The sequence below is a fragment of the Salvelinus fontinalis genome, chromosome 17, assembly GCF_029448725.1.
Source record: "Salvelinus fontinalis isolate EN_2023a chromosome 17, ASM2944872v1, whole genome shotgun sequence".
Classification (NCBI taxonomy): Eukaryota; Metazoa; Chordata; class Actinopteri; order Salmoniformes; family Salmonidae; genus Salvelinus; species Salvelinus fontinalis.
Window position 1 is genome coordinate 40,476,425 of NC_074681.1, and position 18,405 is coordinate 40,494,829.

At 42.9% G+C, this 18,405-nt stretch overlaps 1 protein-coding gene and 1 pseudogene across 1 annotated transcript in view; one reads left to right on the top strand and one right to left on the bottom strand.

Annotated features, from left to right (window-relative positions):
- Positions 1-11,589, top strand: part of si:dkey-18p12.4 (SPRY_PRY_C-I_1 domain-containing protein) — a 12,361-nt gene extending 772 nt beyond the window's left edge. Inside the window, exons 2-11 of the mRNA XM_055867474.1 lie at positions 1-103; positions 820-879; positions 1,012-1,101; positions 1,198-1,314; positions 5,571-5,708; positions 5,828-5,962; positions 6,054-6,105; positions 6,523-6,549; positions 6,657-6,683; positions 6,794-11,589. The exon at positions 1-103 is cut by the window's left edge and continues 13 nt beyond it. Of these exons, the coding sequence (XP_055723449.1) occupies positions 1-103; positions 820-879; positions 1,012-1,101; positions 1,198-1,314; positions 5,571-5,708; positions 5,828-5,962; positions 6,054-6,105; positions 6,523-6,549; positions 6,657-6,683; positions 6,794-7,326 (1,282 nt within the window). The 3' untranslated portion in view covers positions 7,327-11,589. The remainder of the gene's footprint in view (positions 104-819; positions 880-1,011; positions 1,102-1,197; positions 1,315-5,570; positions 5,709-5,827; positions 5,963-6,053; positions 6,106-6,522; positions 6,550-6,656; positions 6,684-6,793) is intronic.
- A 2,271-nt stretch (positions 11,590-13,860) lies between these two features.
- Positions 13,861-16,794, bottom strand: LOC129813522 (protein DVR-1-like; annotated as a pseudogene).
- Between the last annotated feature and the right edge of the window lie 1,611 nt (positions 16,795-18,405).

An 18,405-nucleotide genomic window follows, 5' to 3' on the forward strand; every position in this document is an offset into this window, starting at 1 on the left:
TGGTGGCAGTTGTGGCAGCATTGGAAGAATTTGCAATAAAGAGAACAATCCCAGAACCTGTTCTTCACAACCTTTCAACAAGCCATTCATGTGCTTACACAAGGTAAGAAAGTCAAATGTTTAGAGAATATAATTATTTGGTGGAAATTCCCCTTGAAGTGGCTTGTCATTTAGTTTTTACTGCCAATGCACGCACTGCGTATCTCAGTGGAACGAGCATTCCTTCTCAGCTCAGGGTGTAGTGCCACAGCCAAGATTTGATATGCTTTAGATGCTTAGACAAGTTCTCACCCTGTCATTATGTGCTGTGTAGTTTCTGGTAAACAACTCTTACTTGAAACAGGTAAGGAAGTTTCAGTTTCAGTTTTGATCAAACAGACAAATATATGCTGCACCTTTCTTGACACGGTTCACTGAACCAATGTTTCAGTCATGAATGTCATGAATGTCATCTGACGAAACAGGAACCCCAACACTGGTTTAAATGAACCTTAACATATTGCGAAGGAGCTCCACTATCCAGAATGTTCTTTTTGTCTATTAGTTAGGACTCAGATTATTCCTTCAAGTATCTGGACAGCATTCCACAGTCCAACGATTATTTTCCGAAGCAATCTTAAGAAGTGAAACAGGTTATAGGCAAGATACAGATAATCAACCATGACATCTGTTCTCGGCAGGAATGTATTGTGATCAAACCCGTTTTTTCAATGCCAGTAGTCTATAGTATGGAATGTTCTTTGAAGTTCTTTTGACTTCACTTTCACTCTCAAACCAGCAACAGTCATCGTAATGTCCACACTTTGTTCTATTCAACAGTTCGCACGGGGAAAGAAAAGCCTCAAGCGTAAAGTACTTAAGTTGTTGGCACAAATAAAGGTAAGGTGAATTAAATACGTAGTATGTCTACTGCTTAGACAAAGTAGACATGCCACAGCAGTATCACAATGATGTGGGGTAGACGGCAGCAGAATCCTTTCAGCACTCAATTCGTTGTCCCTCTTTCCTTAGGGAACGGACAAAGAGAAAGAAGATTTCACCCTTGATGAGTCTAAATGTATCATCAGAGAGCTTGCTGCTGAACTGAGCAAGGTAGTTCAGGTACGTCAGTCTGTATAGAGAAAAGAAGGTCTGTGATCATATGTTCTCTTACATGGCCACGAGTCATAATCAGTTGTCGTGCACCGTTCCTCACAGATCAGCAACACCTCCCTTCTGACCAGAGTGAATGAGGATGGATCTTGTCAAGAGGAGCGTCAAGACTTTATACTGCAGTGGGCTGAGGAACTGAAACACTCATCGCAGACACAACAGGTAAATAACACATACACCATGGGACAGTTACCATGGACACATATTAAGCTTAGTCCTAGACTAAAAATTATTTGGGATGTTGATCCAGGAGTAAGCTTATTCTCTGTCCGGGAAGCCGCCCCCATATGTTGGAGGTTCACCTGGCGCTGGTTCAAACACAACACTACAAGCAGTATAAGTACATGTCATGTGCATACAGTGTTGACAGCCAGTAGCTCTGGATGAAGTAACATACAGTGTTGACAGCCAGTAGCTCTGGATGAAGTAACACACAGTGTTGACAGCCAGTAGCTCTGGATGAAGTAACACACAGTGTTGACAGCCAGTAGCTCTGGATGAAGTAACATACAGTGTTGACAGCCAGTTGCTCTGGATGAAGTAACATACAGTGTTGACAGCCAGTTGCTCTGGATGACGTAACATACGGTGTTGACAGCCAGTAGCTCTGGATGAAGTAACATACGGTGTTGACAGCCAGTAGCTCTGGATGAAGTAACATACGGTGTTGACAGCCAGTAGCTCTGGATGAAGTAACATACGGTGTTGACAGCCAGGTGCTCTGAATGAAGTAACATACAGTGTTGACAGCCAGTTGCTCTGGATGACGTAACATACAGTGTTGACAGCCAGTAGCTCTGGATGAAGTAACATACAGTGTTGACAGCCAGTTGCTCTGGATGACGTAACATACAGTGTTGACAGCCAGTAGCTCTGGATGAAGTAACATACAATGTTGACAGCCAGTTGCTCTGGATGAAATAACATACAGTGTTGACAGCCAGTAGCTCTGGATGAAGTAACATACGGTGTTGACAGCCAGTTGCTCTGGATAAAGTAACATACAGTGTTGACAGCCAGTAGCTCTAGATGAAGTAACGTACAGTGTTGACAGCCAGTAGCTCTGGATGAAGTAACATACAGTGTTGACAGCCAGTTGCTCTGGATGAAGTAACATACAGTGTTGACAGCCAGTAGCTCTAGATGAAGTAACATACAGTGTTGACAGCCAGTAGCTCTGGATGAAGTAACACACAGTGTTGACAGCCAGTAGCTTTGGATGAAGTAACATACCGTGTTGACAGCCAGTAGCTCTGGATGAAGTAACATACAGTGTTGACAGCCAGTAGCTCTGGATTAAGTAACATACAGTGTTGACAGCCAGTTGCTCTGGATGAAGTAACATACAGTGTTGACAGCCAGTAGCTCTGGATGAAGTAACATACGGTGTTGACAGCCAGTAGCTCTGGATGAAGTAACATACAGTGTTGACAGCCAGTAGCTCTGGATGAAGTAACATACAGTGTTGACAGCCAGTTGCTCTGGATGACGTAACATACAGTGTTGACAGCCAGTGGCTCTGGATGAAGTAACATACAGTGTTGACAGCCAGGTGCTCTGGATGAAGTAACATACAGTGTTGACAGCCAGTAGCTCTGGATGAAGTAACATACGGTGTTGACAGCCAGTAGCTCTGGATGAAGTAACATACAGTGTTGACAGCCAGTAGCTCTGGATGAAGTAACATACAGTGTTGACAGCCAGTTGCTCTGGATGACGTAACATACAGTGTTGACAGCCAGTAGCTCTGGATGAAGTAACATACAATGTTGACAGCCAGTTGCTCTGGATGAAGTAACATACAGTGTTGACAGCCAGTAGCTCTGGATGAAGTAACATACAGTGTTGACAGCCAGTAGCTCTAGATGAAGTAACATACAGTGTTGACAGCCAGTAGCTCTAGATGAAGTAACGTACAGTGTTGACAGCCAGTAGCTCTGGATGAAGTAACATACAGTGTTGACAGCCAGTTGCTCTGGATGAAGTAACATACAGTGTTGACAGCCAGTAGCTCTAGATGAAGTAACATACAGTGTTGACAGCCAGTAGCTCTAGATGAAGTAACATACAGTGTTGACAGCCAGTAGCTCTGGATGAAGTAGCATACAGTGTTGACAGCCAGTAGCTCTGGATGAAGTAACATACAGTGTTGACAGCCAGTAGCTCTGGATGAAGTAACATACAGTGTTGACAGCCAGTAGCTCTGGATGAAGTAACATACAGTGTTGACAGCCAGTAGCTCTGGATGAAGTAACATACAGTGTTGACAGCCAGTAGCTCTGGATGAAGTGACATACAGTGTTGACAGCCAGTTGCTCTAGATGAAGTAACATACAGTGTTGACAGCCAGTTGCTCTGGATGAAGTAACATACGGTGTTGACAGCCAGTAGCTCTAGATGAAGTAACATACAGTGTTGACAGCCAGTAGCTCTGGATGAAGTAACATACAGTGTTGACAGCCAGTTGCTCTGGATGAAGTAACATACAGTGTTGACAGCCAGTAGCTCTAGATGAAGTAACATACAGTGTTGACAGCCAGTAGCTCTGGATGACGTAACATACAGTGTTGACAGCCAGTAGCTCTGGATGAAGTAACATACAGTGTTGACAGCCAGGTGCTCTGGATGAAGTAACATACAGTGTTGACAGCCAGTAGCTCTGGATGAAGTAACATACGGTGTTTACAGCCAGTAGCTCTGGATGAAGTAACATACAGTGTTGACAGCCAGTAGCTCTGGATGAAGTAACATACAGTGTTGACAGCCAGTAGCTCTGGATGACGTAACATACAGTGTTGACAGCCAGTAGCTCTGGATGAAGTAACATACAATGTTGACAGCCAGTTGCTCTGGATGAAGTAACATACAGTGTTGACAGCCAGTAGCTCTGGATGAAGTAACATACAGTGTTGACAGCCAGTAGCTCTAGATGAAGTAACATACAGTGTTGACAGCCAGTAGCTCTAGATGAAGTAACGTACAGTGTTGACAGCCAGTAGCTCTGGATGAAGTAACATACAGTGTTGACAGCCAGTTGCTCTGGATGAAGTAACATACAGTGTTGACAGCCAGTAGCTCTAGATGAAGTAACATACAGTGTTGACAGCCAGTAGCTCTAGATGAAGTAACATACAGTGTTGACAGCCAGTAGCTCTGGATGAAGTAACATACAGTGTTGACAGCCAGTAGCTCTGGATGAAGTGACATACAGTGTTGACAGCCAGTAGCTCTAGATGAAGTAACATACAGTGTTGACAGCCAGTTGCTCTGGATGAAGTAACATACGGTGTTGACAGCCAGTAGCTCTAGATGAAGTAACATACAGTGTTGACAGCCAGTAGCTCTGGATGAAGTAACATACAGTGTTGACAGCCAGTAGCTCTGCATGAAGTAACATACAGTGTTGACAGCCAGTAGCTCTGGATGAAGTAACATACAGTGTTGACAGCCAGTAGCTCTAGATGAAGTAACATACAGTGTTGACAGCCAGTAGCTCTGGATGAAGTAACATACAGTGTTGACAGCCAGTAGCTCTGGATAAAGTAACATACAGTGTTGACAGCCAGTAGCTCTGGATAAAGTAACATACAGTGAGCTCCAGAAGTATTGGGACGGTGAAACATTTGTTATTGTTTTGGCTCTGTTCTCCAGCACTTTGGATTTTAAATGATACAATGACTACCATGATTACATATGGTCCTGAATGAATAGGGAATAATGATCATTGAGAAAGTTACAGATGCACAAATATCAGACTCCCAAGACATGCTAACCTCTCACCATTACAATAACAGGGGAGGTTAGTATTTTTTGGGGGGTATGATATTTGTGCGTCTAACTTTCTCACTCATCATTATTCACGATTCATTCAGGATTATCTGTAATCATGGTAGCATCCACATTAATGTAGAAGTATTTAGAAACATATGACTTTTGCAATAAAAGTGACTCCAAAATGACACAATACATCATTTACCATTAATTTCTATCGGGCACAAAATAATCTGAAATGCAACCAAAACAAACAGCAAATGCATCCAACAAGTTTGTAGAATAACAAGTTTGATGTAATCATTGCGTGCTAGGAATATGGGACCAAATACTAAACTTTTCACTACTTTAATACACATATAAGTGAATTCGTCCAAATACTTTTGGTCCCCTAAAATTGGGGGACTATGTACAAAAATATCTAAACGGTTCACCTGTTATGGATGAAAATACCCTCAAATTGAAGCTGACAGTCTTTAACCTCCATAGCCATTATATAATTTAAAATCCAAAGTGCTGGAGTACAGAGCCAAATTAACAACAACATTGTCACTGTCCCAATACTTTTGGAGCTCACTGTTGAGCATTTACTGTTGAGAAATGCAAACAGAGGATTGTAATAAACCACCTGTTTTGCTGTTTACCAGACACCAGCAGGGAAAATCACAAGACACAGGAGAAGTGACGACCTTCCTGATCAACAGAAACCAGACAGGGAACAGAAACTGAGGGAAGCCACGAAAGCCCTGTCTGAGTGGGCCTGGAGACTCAAGGATATGGAACAGGTGAGAGGAAGACCTTAAAACTAAAAAAGAACCACAAAAAAGAATCTGTAACATTACAATGATACATAATACAAGGAGATTATCCTACAATGTCACCCTATGTCTCTGCATCTCTGCAGGACTCAGTGTGCCCGAGTGAGGATGTGTGTTCAGTACTGCAGGACCTGGAAAGACAGAGGAAGAGGGGGAAGCTTCCCAACATGCTCCCTGTCATGGACTTCCTCATCTGGAGCATAATACAGGAACAGCAGCAGGTCAGCCATAAACAGAGACTTATTGAATGTCTCTTTAAGTGACATTTAAATACGGCTGAACTGTAATATAACATGGCTGTTGTTTTCACAGGGTTCTATTGTAAAGCATTGGCTCAGAAATAGACAAAAGTCCAGAAGTCGAGGTGAGTGTTCTGCTACGAAAATAAATAGTTGCGCACTCATAATATATATAGACTCCCAGTAAAACACCAACGTTTCGGTATCTAGGTTTCAGAGCAAGTGACGTAACCGACTGAAAGGCTGCTAGCTCGCACCACCGCTAACTAGCTAGCCATTTCACATCCGTTACACCTCCTTCAGGGTGTTTAACCCAATAAATTACTGGGAGTTTATATATAGAGAGCGTGCGACTCTCTTTATTTTATTTTTTTATAGCTTACAGTTTATTCGCTGTTATTCAGCACCTCCACACAAAATAATATTCTCTTGGTGTGCTCCAGCTCATGCTTTTTATTAGGTTATTAAATAAGTCAACACGGATCGTACTAATCAGTTCATTTATCTAATATGTTTTGGTTTTCTTCATGTTTTTCCCTTAGTGACTCTGAATCGCGTTCCTGACTCAAGTACGTCAAATCCCACGGTTCACCTCTGCTTAAAAAAAATGGCAAATTAAATGTTTTGTAGCTCTTCCTTGCTAACGTGATCCTAAGTGTTGCCTGTTTCATTACAGTTTGGACCTTGATTTTGAAAGCATCAGGTTGGTATGGTTTATTGCCAACGCAAATATTATTCAAATGAGATAAAAACCGAAACTTGTTTCATTGTTCTGGTATGATTAACAGCCTCAGTATTTCAATATCTTTGCAGTTGAGATCACTCTGGATGAAAAAACAGCCAACCCAAATCTCCTACTGTCCGCTGACAGGAAAAGAGTGAAAATGGCCACCATCATTGAGGATGTTTTCGATCCCTGGGATGGATACAGCCCTAGTTCCCACAAGTATAATGGCTGGTGGTGTGTGCTTGCAAAGGAGGGCTTTACATCTGGGAGACATTACTGGGAGGTGAGAGTCAGGGGCAAGGCAGAGTGGAGGATAGGTGTGGTTAGAGAGTCAGCACCAAGGAATGGCTTTGCAAATCTGAACACAGAAGCTGGTTACTGGAACTTGCGTCTGCAGCTTGGGGAGCTCATGGCTCTAAGTGCACCAGTCATTAAACTGAACCAGTCTCCACCCTCTAGGTTAGGGGTGTTCCTAGACATAGAGGGGGGACAGGTATCCTTCTATGATGCAGAGGAAAGATGCCACATTTACACTTTTAATGTCAATTTTGATAACTCTGGAAGGGTTTACCCTGTGTTTGGAACCATTGAGACAGACAAAGAGCTGGTTATTCTGTAGGGAAAATAACTTGATGCAAGCTGTCCGGCTTACTTTATGGACATCTCAATGTATAGTTGCTAACTGTCTCAACTCACAAATCCTTTAGATTACAAAAGGTGTTCCTCAAGAGTCCATTTTAGGGCCCGTATTATTCACACTGTATGTAAGCAATTGGTGGAGAACAGCCTTGGTCAGAGAGGTGACCAAGACACAATGGTCACTCTGACAGAGATCCAGAGTTCCTCTGTGGAGATGGAAGAACCTTCCAGAAGAACAACCTTCTCTGCAGCACTCCACCAATCAGGCCTTTATGGTAGAGTGGCCAGACAGAAGCCATTCCTCAGTAAAAGGCACATGACAGCTCGCTTGGAGTTTGCCAAAAGGCACCTAAAGGAATAAGACGATGAGAAACAAGATTCTCTGGTCTGATGAAACCAAGATGGAACTCTTTGGCCTGAATGCCAAGCGTCACGTCTGGAGAAAACGTATATGTTTAAAATATAGATATATATATTTCACCTTTATTTAACCAGGTAAGCTAGTTGAGAACAAGTTCTCATTTATAACTGCAACCTGGCCAAGATAAAGCAAAGCAGTGCGACACAAAGAACAACACAGAATTACACATGGAATAAACAAGCGTACAGTCAATAACACAATAGAAAAAAATAAAGTCTATATACAGTGTGTGCAAATGGCATGAGGAGGTAAGGCAGTAAATAGGCCATAGTAGCAAAGTAATTACAATTTAGCAGAATAACACTGGAGTGATAGATGAGCAGATGATGGTGTGTAAGTAGTGATACTGGTGTGCAAAAGCGCAGAAAAGTAAATAAAAACAATATGGGGATGAGGTAGGTAGATTGGGTGGGCTATTTACAGATGGACTATGTACAGCTGCTCAGATAGCTGATGTTTAAAGTTAGTGAGGGAAATGTATGTCTCCAGCTTCAGCGATTTTTGCAATTCGTTCCAGTCACAGGCAGCAGAGAACTGGAAGGAAAGGCAGCCAAAGTAAGTGTTGGCTTTGGGAATGACCAGTGAGATATACCTGCTGGAGCGCGTGCTACGGGTGGGTGTTGTTATCGTGACCAGTGAGCTGAGATAAGCCTTACCTAGCATAGACTTATAGATGACTTGAAGCCAGTGGGTCTGGCGACGAATATGTAGCAAGGGCCAGCCGACTACAGCATACAGGTCGCATTGGTGGGTGGTATAAGGCACTTTGGTAACAAAACGGATGGCACTATGATAGACTGCATCCAGTTTGCTGAGTAGAGTGTTGGAAGCTATTTTGTAGATGACATCGCTGAAGTCGAGGATCGGTAGGATAGTCAGTTTTACTAGGGTAAGTTTGGCGGCGTGAGTGAAGGAGGCTTTGTTGCGAAATAGAAAGCCGATTCTAGATTTGATTTTGGATTGGAGATGTTTGATATGAGTCTGGAAGGAGAGTTTACAGTCTAACCAGACACCTAGGTATTTGTAGTTGTCCACGTATTCTAGGTCAGAACCGTCCAGAGTAGTGATGCTAGTCGGGCGGGCGGGTTCGGGCAGCAAACGGTTGAAAAGCATGCATTTGGCTTTGCTAGCATTTAAGAGCAGTTGGAGGCCACAGAAGGAGTGTTGTATGGCATTGAAGCTCGTTTGGAGGTTAGTTAACACAATGTCCAAAGAAGGGCCAGGTGTATACAGAATGGTGTCGTCTGCGTAGAGGTGGATCAGGGAATCACCAGCAGCAAGAGAGACATTGTTGATATATACAGAGAAAAGCCAGAGAATTGAACCCTGTGGTACCCCCATAGAGACTGCCAGAGGTCCTGACAACAGGCCCTCCGATTTTACACACTGAACTCTGTCTGCGAAGTAGTTGGTGAACCAGGCGAGGCAGTCATTTGAGAAACCAAGGCTATTGAGTCTGCCGATAAGAATACGGTGATTGACAGAGTCGAAAGCCTTGGCCAGGTCGATGAAGACGGCTGCACAGTACTATCTTTTATCGATGGCGGTTATGATATCATTTAGTACCTTGAGCGTGGCTGAGGTGCACCCGTGACCAGCTCGGAAACCGGATTGCACAGTGGGATTCGAAATGGTCAGTGATCTGTTTATTAACTTGACTTTCAAAGACTTCAGAAAGGCAGGGCAGGATAGATATAGGTCTGTAACAGTTTGGGTCTAGAGTGTCACCCCCTTTGAAGAGGGGGATGACTGCGGCAGCTTTCCAATCTTTAGGGATCTCGGACGAAACGAAAGAGAGGTTGAACAGACTGGTAATAGGGGTTGCAACAATGGCGGCGGATAATTTTTGAAAGAGAGGGACCAGATTGTCTAGCCCAGCTGATTTGTACGGGTCCAGGTTTTCCAGCTCTTTTAGAACATCTGCGATCTGGATTTGGGTGAAGGAGAAGCTGGGGAGGCTCTGGCAAGTAACTGCGAGGGGTGCGGAGCTGTTGGCCGGGGTTGGGGTAGCCAGGAGGAAAGCATGGCCAGCCGTAGAGAAATGCTTATTGAAATTCTCGATTATCATGGATTTATCTGTGGTGACCGTATCGCCTAGCCTCAGTGCAGTGGGCAGCTGGGAGGAGGTGCTCTTGTTCTCCATGGACTTTACAGTGTCCCAAAACTTTTTGGAGTTAGAGCTACAGGATGCAAATTTCTGTTTGAAAAAGCTAGCCTTTGCTTTCCTGACTGACTGTGTGTATTGGTTCCTGACTTCCCTGAACAGTTGCATATCGCGGGGACTATTCAATGCTATTGCAGTCCGCCACAGGATGTTTTTGTGCTGGTCAAGGGCAGTCAGGTCTGGAGTGAGCCAATAAGCAAAAGGGGCATGCCCAGAGGGGCATGCTTATTTAAGATGGTGAGGAAATTACTTTTAAAGAACAACCAGGCATCCTCGACTGACGGGATGAGGTCAATGTCCTTCCAGGATACCTGGGCCAGGTCGATTAGGCAGGGCCTGCTCGCAGAAGTTTTTTAGGGAGCGTTTGACAGTGATGAGGGGTGGTCGTTTGACTGCGGACCCATAGTGGATGCAGGCAATGAGGCAGTGATCGCTGAGATCCTGATTGAAAACAGCGGAGGGCAAGTTGGTCAGGATAATATCTATGAGGGTGCCAATTTTTACATATTTAGGTTTGTACCTGGTGGTTTCCTTGATAATTTGTGTGAGATTGAGGGCATCTAGCTTAGATTGTAGGACTGCTGGGGTTGTTAAGCATATCCCAGTTTAGGTCACCTAACAGAACGAACTCTGAAGATAGACACATATGGTGTCCAGGGCACAGCTGGGAGCTGAGGGGTGTCTATAACAGTCGGCAACAGTGAGAGACTTATTTCTGGAGAGATTCATTTTTTAAATTAGAAGCTCGAACTGTTTGGGCTTGGACCTGGAAAGTATGCCAGAACTTTGCAAGCTATCTCTGCAGTAGATTGCAACTCCTCCCCCTTTGGCAGTTCTATCTTGATGGAAAAGGTTGTATGGAAATCTCAGAATATTTGGTGGCCTTCCTAATCAGAATTCAGACACGGCAAGGACATCAGGGTTGGCGGAGTGTGCTAAAGCAGTGAGTAAAACAAACTTAGGGAGGAGGCTTCTGATGTTAACATGCATGAAACCAAGGCTTTTTTGATTACAGAAGTCAACAAATGAGAGTGCCTGGGGACACGCAGGGCCTGGGTTGCCTCCACATCACCCGAGGAACAGAGGAGGAGTAGGATGAGGGTACGGCTAAAGGCTAGAAAAACTGGTCGTCTAGTGCGTTGGGGACAGAGAATAAAAGGAGCAGATTTCTGGGCGTGGTAGAATAGTTTCAGGGCATAATGTGCGGACAGGGGTATGGTGGGGTGCGGGTACAGTGGAGGTAAGCCCAGGCACTGAGTGATGATAAGAGAGGTTGCATCTCTGGACACGCTGGTTATACTGGGTGAGGTCCCAGTATGTATTTCAGAGGCAGGGACTGGGAGACTAGCCAGGATCGAAGGAAAGATGAAAGGAGCAAAGTACATAGAGATCCTTGATTAAACCCTGTTTCAGGGTGGCTACTTTGAAGAATCTCAAATATAAAATGTATTTTGATTTGTTTAAGCCTTTTTTGGTTACTACATAATTCCATATGTGTTATTTCATAGTTTTGATGTCTTCACTATTTTTCTACAATGTAGAAAATAGTAAAAATAAAGAAAACCCTTAAATGAGTAGGTGTGTCCAAACCTTTGACAGGTACTGTATATAAATATGATATTTCAGTTTTTTATTCTTAATAAATTTGCAAAAATGTCTTAATGTCTTAACCTGTTTTTGCTTTGTCATTTTGGGGTATTGTGTGTAGATTGATGAGGAAAAAAACAGTTAATCAATTTTAGAATAAGGCTGTAACGTAACAAAATGTGGAAAAAGTCAAAGGGTCTGAATACTTTCTGAAAGCGCTGTATTTGAACGCTGCTGCCTCTTTAAATCTATGATGATTCTACAAGTGATGTGCTTTATTTGAACGGTTTTCTTTTATAATATGTACACATTAATGAAGTATGCAATCAATGTATATAAAAATAGCCTATTTATTTATTTTTTCACCTTAATTTAACCAGGTAGGCTAGTTGAGAACAAGTTCTCGTTTGCAACTGCGACCTGGCCAAGATAAAGTAAAGCAGTTCGACACACAACAACACAGAGTTACACATGGAGTAAAACAAACATACCGTCAATAATACAGTAGAAAAAGTCTATATACAGTAAGTGCAAATGAGGTAGGATAAGGGAGCTAAGGCAATAAATAGGCCATGGTGGCAAAGTAATTACAATATAGCAAATAAACACTGGAATGGTAATGTGCAGAATATATATATATTTGTATATATGAATGTGCAAGTAGAGATACTGGGGTGCCAAGGAGCAAGATAAATAAATAAATACAGTATGGTGATGAGGTAGATACTTCTACATAAAACCACATAGCATTTCCTGTTTTTGCATGCAGCAGTGTATTACAATTTAGGACACTGTGGTTTCTACATTGAACTGCCTGCAGAGCTAAACACGTAAAACCTCCAACACCATTGTTCTGAATAAGAATTGTGTTAGTGCATGTAACTCACTACAGTGTCGACCAGTTTGACAGCACTGCAGTCAGATAACAACATGTAGATGGACTCAAAGACACTGCCGTTTGACAACATTGGAAAGTAGCCAAACAGGATGAATGCTGCTTCTGGCATGGGTGGCAGGAAGCCTAGCGGATAAGAGCATTGGTCCCTGGTCTGAATCCCTGAGCTGTTCTGTCGTTGAGCAAGACAGTTAACCCTCAACAACAACTGCTCCCCGGGTGCCGATAACGTGGATGTCGATTAAGGCAGCTCCCAGCACCTCTCTGATTCAGGGTTAAATGCTGAAAGACGCATTTCGGTTAAATGCATTCGGTTCTGCAGCTAGGTATCCCCTTCCCCTTTCCCCATAAAACAATAACTGAAAGCCAGGAACTCTGTTCTGCTTCTTTCCTGCAAACCAAACCAAAAACCAATTTCAGATAAGAATATAATTCATAATGATGAGATCTGCCAACAGCCCAGGTCTGGTTTGAAAGCTTCCCCCACCTAGACATTCTTTGAAAGGTATAGAACAGGTCTGAGGTTGTGTGATAACAATGGCAGCAGCCTCATTGTTGAGATTTTCTCCGATCATGACGGCTAAGCAGAAACATCGTACAAGTTCACTGGAGTTGATTATACGATGCAAATATGTTACCAGAGAAGCTGTTTCTAAACATCTTCGACACTCACTCCCATTCTCTTGATTTTTTTTTTTTTTTTTTTTTACTGCAGAATGAAAAATAGGTCAGAGATTGCTTTCGGTATGTGTAGTGGCCAGAGGATGGCACTATAAATCCCAGTCTGTGAGAGGTATATCAATTTCTATCTGAAATTTCTGTTAGGTGAAATGTGTCCATGTGAAGGTGAAAAGCTTCAAGTTCCTCTGCGTACATATCATCAACAATCTGAAAAGGTCCACCCACCCAGACAGTGTGGTGAAGAAGGCGCAACAGCGTCTCTTCAACCTCAGGAGGCTGAAGAAATTTGTCTTGGCCTCTATGACCCTGACAAACTTTCACAGATCCACAATTGAGAGCATCCTGTCGGGCTGTATCACTGCACTAGACTAGTATGTCTCTCCTGGCCCCTCCCCTCTTCAGAAGGATGAAACGCTGTGTTTGTGTTTTCATACGCTGTTCCTCTTACCAAACATGTGTAAATATAAATGTACAAAAACTGTTAATGCCACTCTGACATTGCTCATCCTAGTATTTATATATTTCTTAACTACATTCTTTTACTTTAGATTTGTGTGTATTGTTGTGAATTGTCAGATATTACCGCACTGTAGGAGCTAGGTACACAAGCATTTCGCTACACCCGCAATAACATTGCTAAATATGTGTATGTGACCAATAACATTTGATTTGATGTGCCAAACTAAGGAGAGAGACCTGTATGATCATCATGTATGTATGATCATCATCTGTATGATGATGTCAAAGCCATTTGACCACTGGAGACTCACTGAATATTTGGGTTGTCGTTGTTGTTGTAGTAGAGCGTGGAGACAGGTGATAGGCGGATGGGTACTCAGCAGGGCTGGGGCATGCCGCAGGGGTCCAGGGAGTGTGCCAGCGTCTGCAGGAGGGCATGGTTGGTGCCGTTCTGCCTCTCTCGCTCAGCAGGAATGGGCACTCTACGTGGCAGTAGTCCTACCAGCCCACGTCCTTGAAGTCGATGTAGCAGTGGCATGACTTCAAAATCAAATCAAATCAAATTGTATTTGTCACATGCAACAGGTGTAGACCTTACAGTGAAATGCTTACTTACAAGCCCTTAACCAACAAAGTAGTTTTAAGAAAATACCAACAACTAAAAAGTAAGAGATAAGAATAACAAATCATTAAAGAGCAGCAGTAAATAACAATAGCGGGGCTATATATATTTCTTTTAAATTTCACCTTTATTTAACCAGGTAGGCCAGTTCTCATTTACAACTGCAACCTGATAAAGCAAAGCAGTACGGCAAAAACAACAATTCAGAGTTACACATGGGATAAACAAACGTACAGTCAATAACACAATAGAAAAATCTATGTACAGTGTGTGCAAATGTAGTAAGATTAGGGAGGTAAGGAAATAAATAGGCCATAGAAGTGAAATAATTACAATTTAGGATTAACACTGGAGTGTGCAGATGATGATGTGCATGTAGAGATACTGGGTTGCAAAAGAGCAGAAAAATAAATAAATAACAATATAGGGATGAGGTATTTGGGTGTGCTATTTACAGATGGGCTGTGTACAGGTACAGTGATCGGTAAGCTGCTCTGACAGCTGATGCTTAAAGTTAGAGAGGGAGATAAAAGTCTCCATCTTCAGTGATTTTTGCAATTCGTTCCAGTCATTGGCAGCAGAGAACAGGAAGGAAAGGCGGCCAAAGCAGGTGTTGGCTTTGGGGATGACCAGTGAAATATACCTGCTGGAGCGCGTGCTATGGGTGGATGTTGCTATGGTGACCAGTGAGCTGAGATAAGGTGGGGCTTTACCTAGCAAAGACTTATAGATGACCTGGAGCCAGTGGGTTTGGCGACGAATATGTAGCAAGGGCCAGCCAATGAGCATACAGTTGTAGTGGTGGGTAGTATATGGGGCTTTGGTGACAAAACGGATGGCACTGTGATAGACTCCATCCAATTTGCTGAGTAGAGTGTTGGAGGCTATTTTGTAAATTATATCGCCGAAGTCAAGGATCGGTAGTATAGTCAGTTTTACGAGGGTATGTTTGGTAGCATGAGTGAAAGAGGCTTTGTTTGCGAAATTCTAGATTTAATTTTGGATTGGAGATGCTTAATGTGAGTCTGGAAGGAGAGTTTACAGTCTAACCAGACACCTAGGTATTTGTAGTTGTCCACATATTCTAAATCAGAACCGTCCAGAGTAGTGATGCTAGTCGGGCGGGCAGGTGCGGGCAGCAATCGGTTGAAGAGCATGCATTTAGTTTTACTACTATTTAAAAGCAGTTGGAGGCCATGGAAGGAGTGTTGTATGGCATTGAAGCTCGTTTGGAGGTTTATTAACACAGTGTCCAAAGAAGGGCCAGGTGTATACCGAATGGTGTTGTCTGCGTAGAGGGGGATCAGAGAATCACCAGCAGCAAGAGCAACATCATTGATATATACAGAGAAAAGAGTCAGGGAGTACCGGTACAGAGTCAATGTGAGGGGGCACCGGTGTCAAGGTAATTGAGTTAATATGTACATGTAGGTAGAGTTATTAAAGTGACTATGTATAGATAATAACAGAGAGTAGCAGCAGCGTAGAAGAAGGGGGGGGGTTAATGCAAATAGTCTGGGTAACCATTTGATTAGCTGTTCGGGAATTGAGAGACCACTCTCCACTTCCGCCGAGAGCAGCACTGGAGCGGGTTCAGGGATATGGGCCACCAATGAGGTCTGGAACTCTGGGAAGGTTACTGTTGGCCCGAACGGGAGAGTGTTTCCCAGGTGGAGGGCCATGATGGTGTCCCTGGCCAGGGTGTGGGCGGGTTGAGGCTGTAGCTCCAGCCCGTAGGTCCTCCCTGGTTTAATTAACGCATTGAATAACAGATTCAATACATGGAACAACAGATAGAACATGGAACAAAAACAATCTGAAGGAAGTTTGTTCTGAAGTGTCTGTCCTTTATTGGACACATTTAAGAAAGATCAGGAAACATTTTACAAATATATATATATTTTTTTACATGTATTTAAACCATTATTTTTGGCACCAAACTGTATCCATATAGACTTCCTTAGAAAATGTTTAACTGGTACTGGGGTACCTTCCGACGAGTCTCACCTTTCCACAGAGGGGTCCTATTAGTGTCCAGCTCAAACTGTTCGGACACTACAGACAGAAGTTGGCAGATCGGCTCTTCCGACTTCGTGCTTGTGAGAGTCTCATCTTTCCATAGAGTGGTCATAACCGCTCTAGCTCTGTTTCCTTTCACTACAGATGCATAAATGCGACATGCGGTGGATTGAAATGCATCCAATGCAAAAACACTGATTGTGTTGTTATGCTAATTAGATTCACGCGGGGCCTTCGAAATTGACTGTAGGGGGTTTTAAGCCAGTTCTCAGCCAAGGCTGTGAGGTCCAGCGTGATGGATCTGGGCTCTGGTTTCTAGCTGCACCTACTGGGACTGGGACAGCACCAGCCTGCGGTTGGCCTCGTGGCTCGCTCCCCTCAGGGTCGCACGCAGCACCTTGTACAGGGATACACCGAGAGCCTGTGGGCCCAGGAGGAACCTTGGTGTGCGGAACACGTCCCACTGGAACTTGATTTCAAGCTGCGCCAGAGAGAGCTGCTCCAAGGGCTGCAGAAAAGACACGTTGAAGAATAGATGTTTCTCCACACAGCCGTGGCCCTCAAGCTCCAGCCTGACACCAGTCTGAAAAAACAAGACATATTAGGTTCGCACTTTAGTAGGGCCCAGGTTTCAATTTACAATTGAATTTTCAATGTCACAGTCAATACAAGCCTTTATCTGTAATAAAGAAAGCCAATGCTCTCTGACTTTGTCCCCCTGGTTGATTTTTCATTGGTATATTTTGCCCCAAAAACAATAGGAGTGAATTAACTCAGAAGCAATTGTTTTCAAAGACCAAACGGTATCTCTTGAATATCAAACTTGTTTAAAATTGATTGTGTATGTATGCCTATGTTGGGATGGCCCTGGAGAAATGTAACCACTCAAATTCATAGACAGATCTATGGATGCAATGACTGACCATACATAAAATATTGTTTATACCATGTTTTAAGCTAAACAATGTTTGCTTACAATTACATTGTTTACAATGGAGTAGGCTACAACAATCCAATGGGCACAGATGTCAATTCAATGTCTATTCCACTTTGGTTCAACGTAACTTCAATGAAATGACGTGGAAACAACGTTGATTAACCAGTGGGAAGCTTCTTCTGGGATTCTGATGGTGTAAGACAGTGGAACTAAGCTCACGAGGCATTTAGTCTAAGTTATATTCCTCAATAGTCAATTACGTGTTTTTCTGTTGCGTGATTTCAGTCTTGGAGGTGTGTTTCCTGACCTATTCTGCGTTTGGTTAATGATATTTGTCCCACATGAGACGCAAAAAGCCTATTTCACTTCCTCAAAATCGCCAGAATGAATGTAAAATAACTCAATAAATCTGTAATTAATGTCGACATTTTGGCCAATAATGTTTTAATTGCTCAATTTTACATCTAACTGAGGTGTTTGGTGTAATATTTCTCAAGTAAAAAAATGCGCAAACGTGTTGTCATATGTAAACAAAGTCAGAGCTGCTGGTCAGGTCTGTCTTACTGTCTATGCTATTGGATAGAGGGCAATCACCGCAACTGTACACCCCAAGTTAGTGGGCAAATGGACATTGTCAAATCAAAACCCAACCTTAATTTACCCATTGTGATGCAGTGATGTTCCAAACACCGATTTAGACAAGACTGACGTCATGACCAAAATTATCCTGTTTACAGTTTGTAGTCAATTTTGACACTAGAATAACTGTTTCTGACTCAAATCGATGCCACATAGGCCATTTTCGATGGGATTTGTTGCCTTTGAAAGGCAGTCGCTCATTAAATGTCCACAAATGTAGCAATCACAGATTGCCTCTTTAAAGTCTACTCGTCAGTGTTGTAATTGGCTGTGACAATCGCCAATTAATTTCTCGCGCTGGACCAGAAAAATGCGAAAACTGTTTTGACTTTGTGGCTGTGTTATTGAATGGAAACCGGGGCAAGCAGCCAATGTAGAAACTGCTGTAATTTTCCTGGTTGCTAAAATTCTACACTGTTCGCTCAATTTCTGTTTAAGTCAGAAAACAAGCACTGAATAGTGTAGGATATAATTTTACCATCTGTGAAATATATTTTCAATAAAAATTTTTGCTTTTACAGCTGTTTGAAGCTGGTGGACCAAAACAGAAAGTAAAAGGCTCAAGTGGGAGTCTCTGCCATGTTACTGAAATGGTATTCTGGGGAGGGAAATTGAATGTAGCCTAGTGCTGTTGG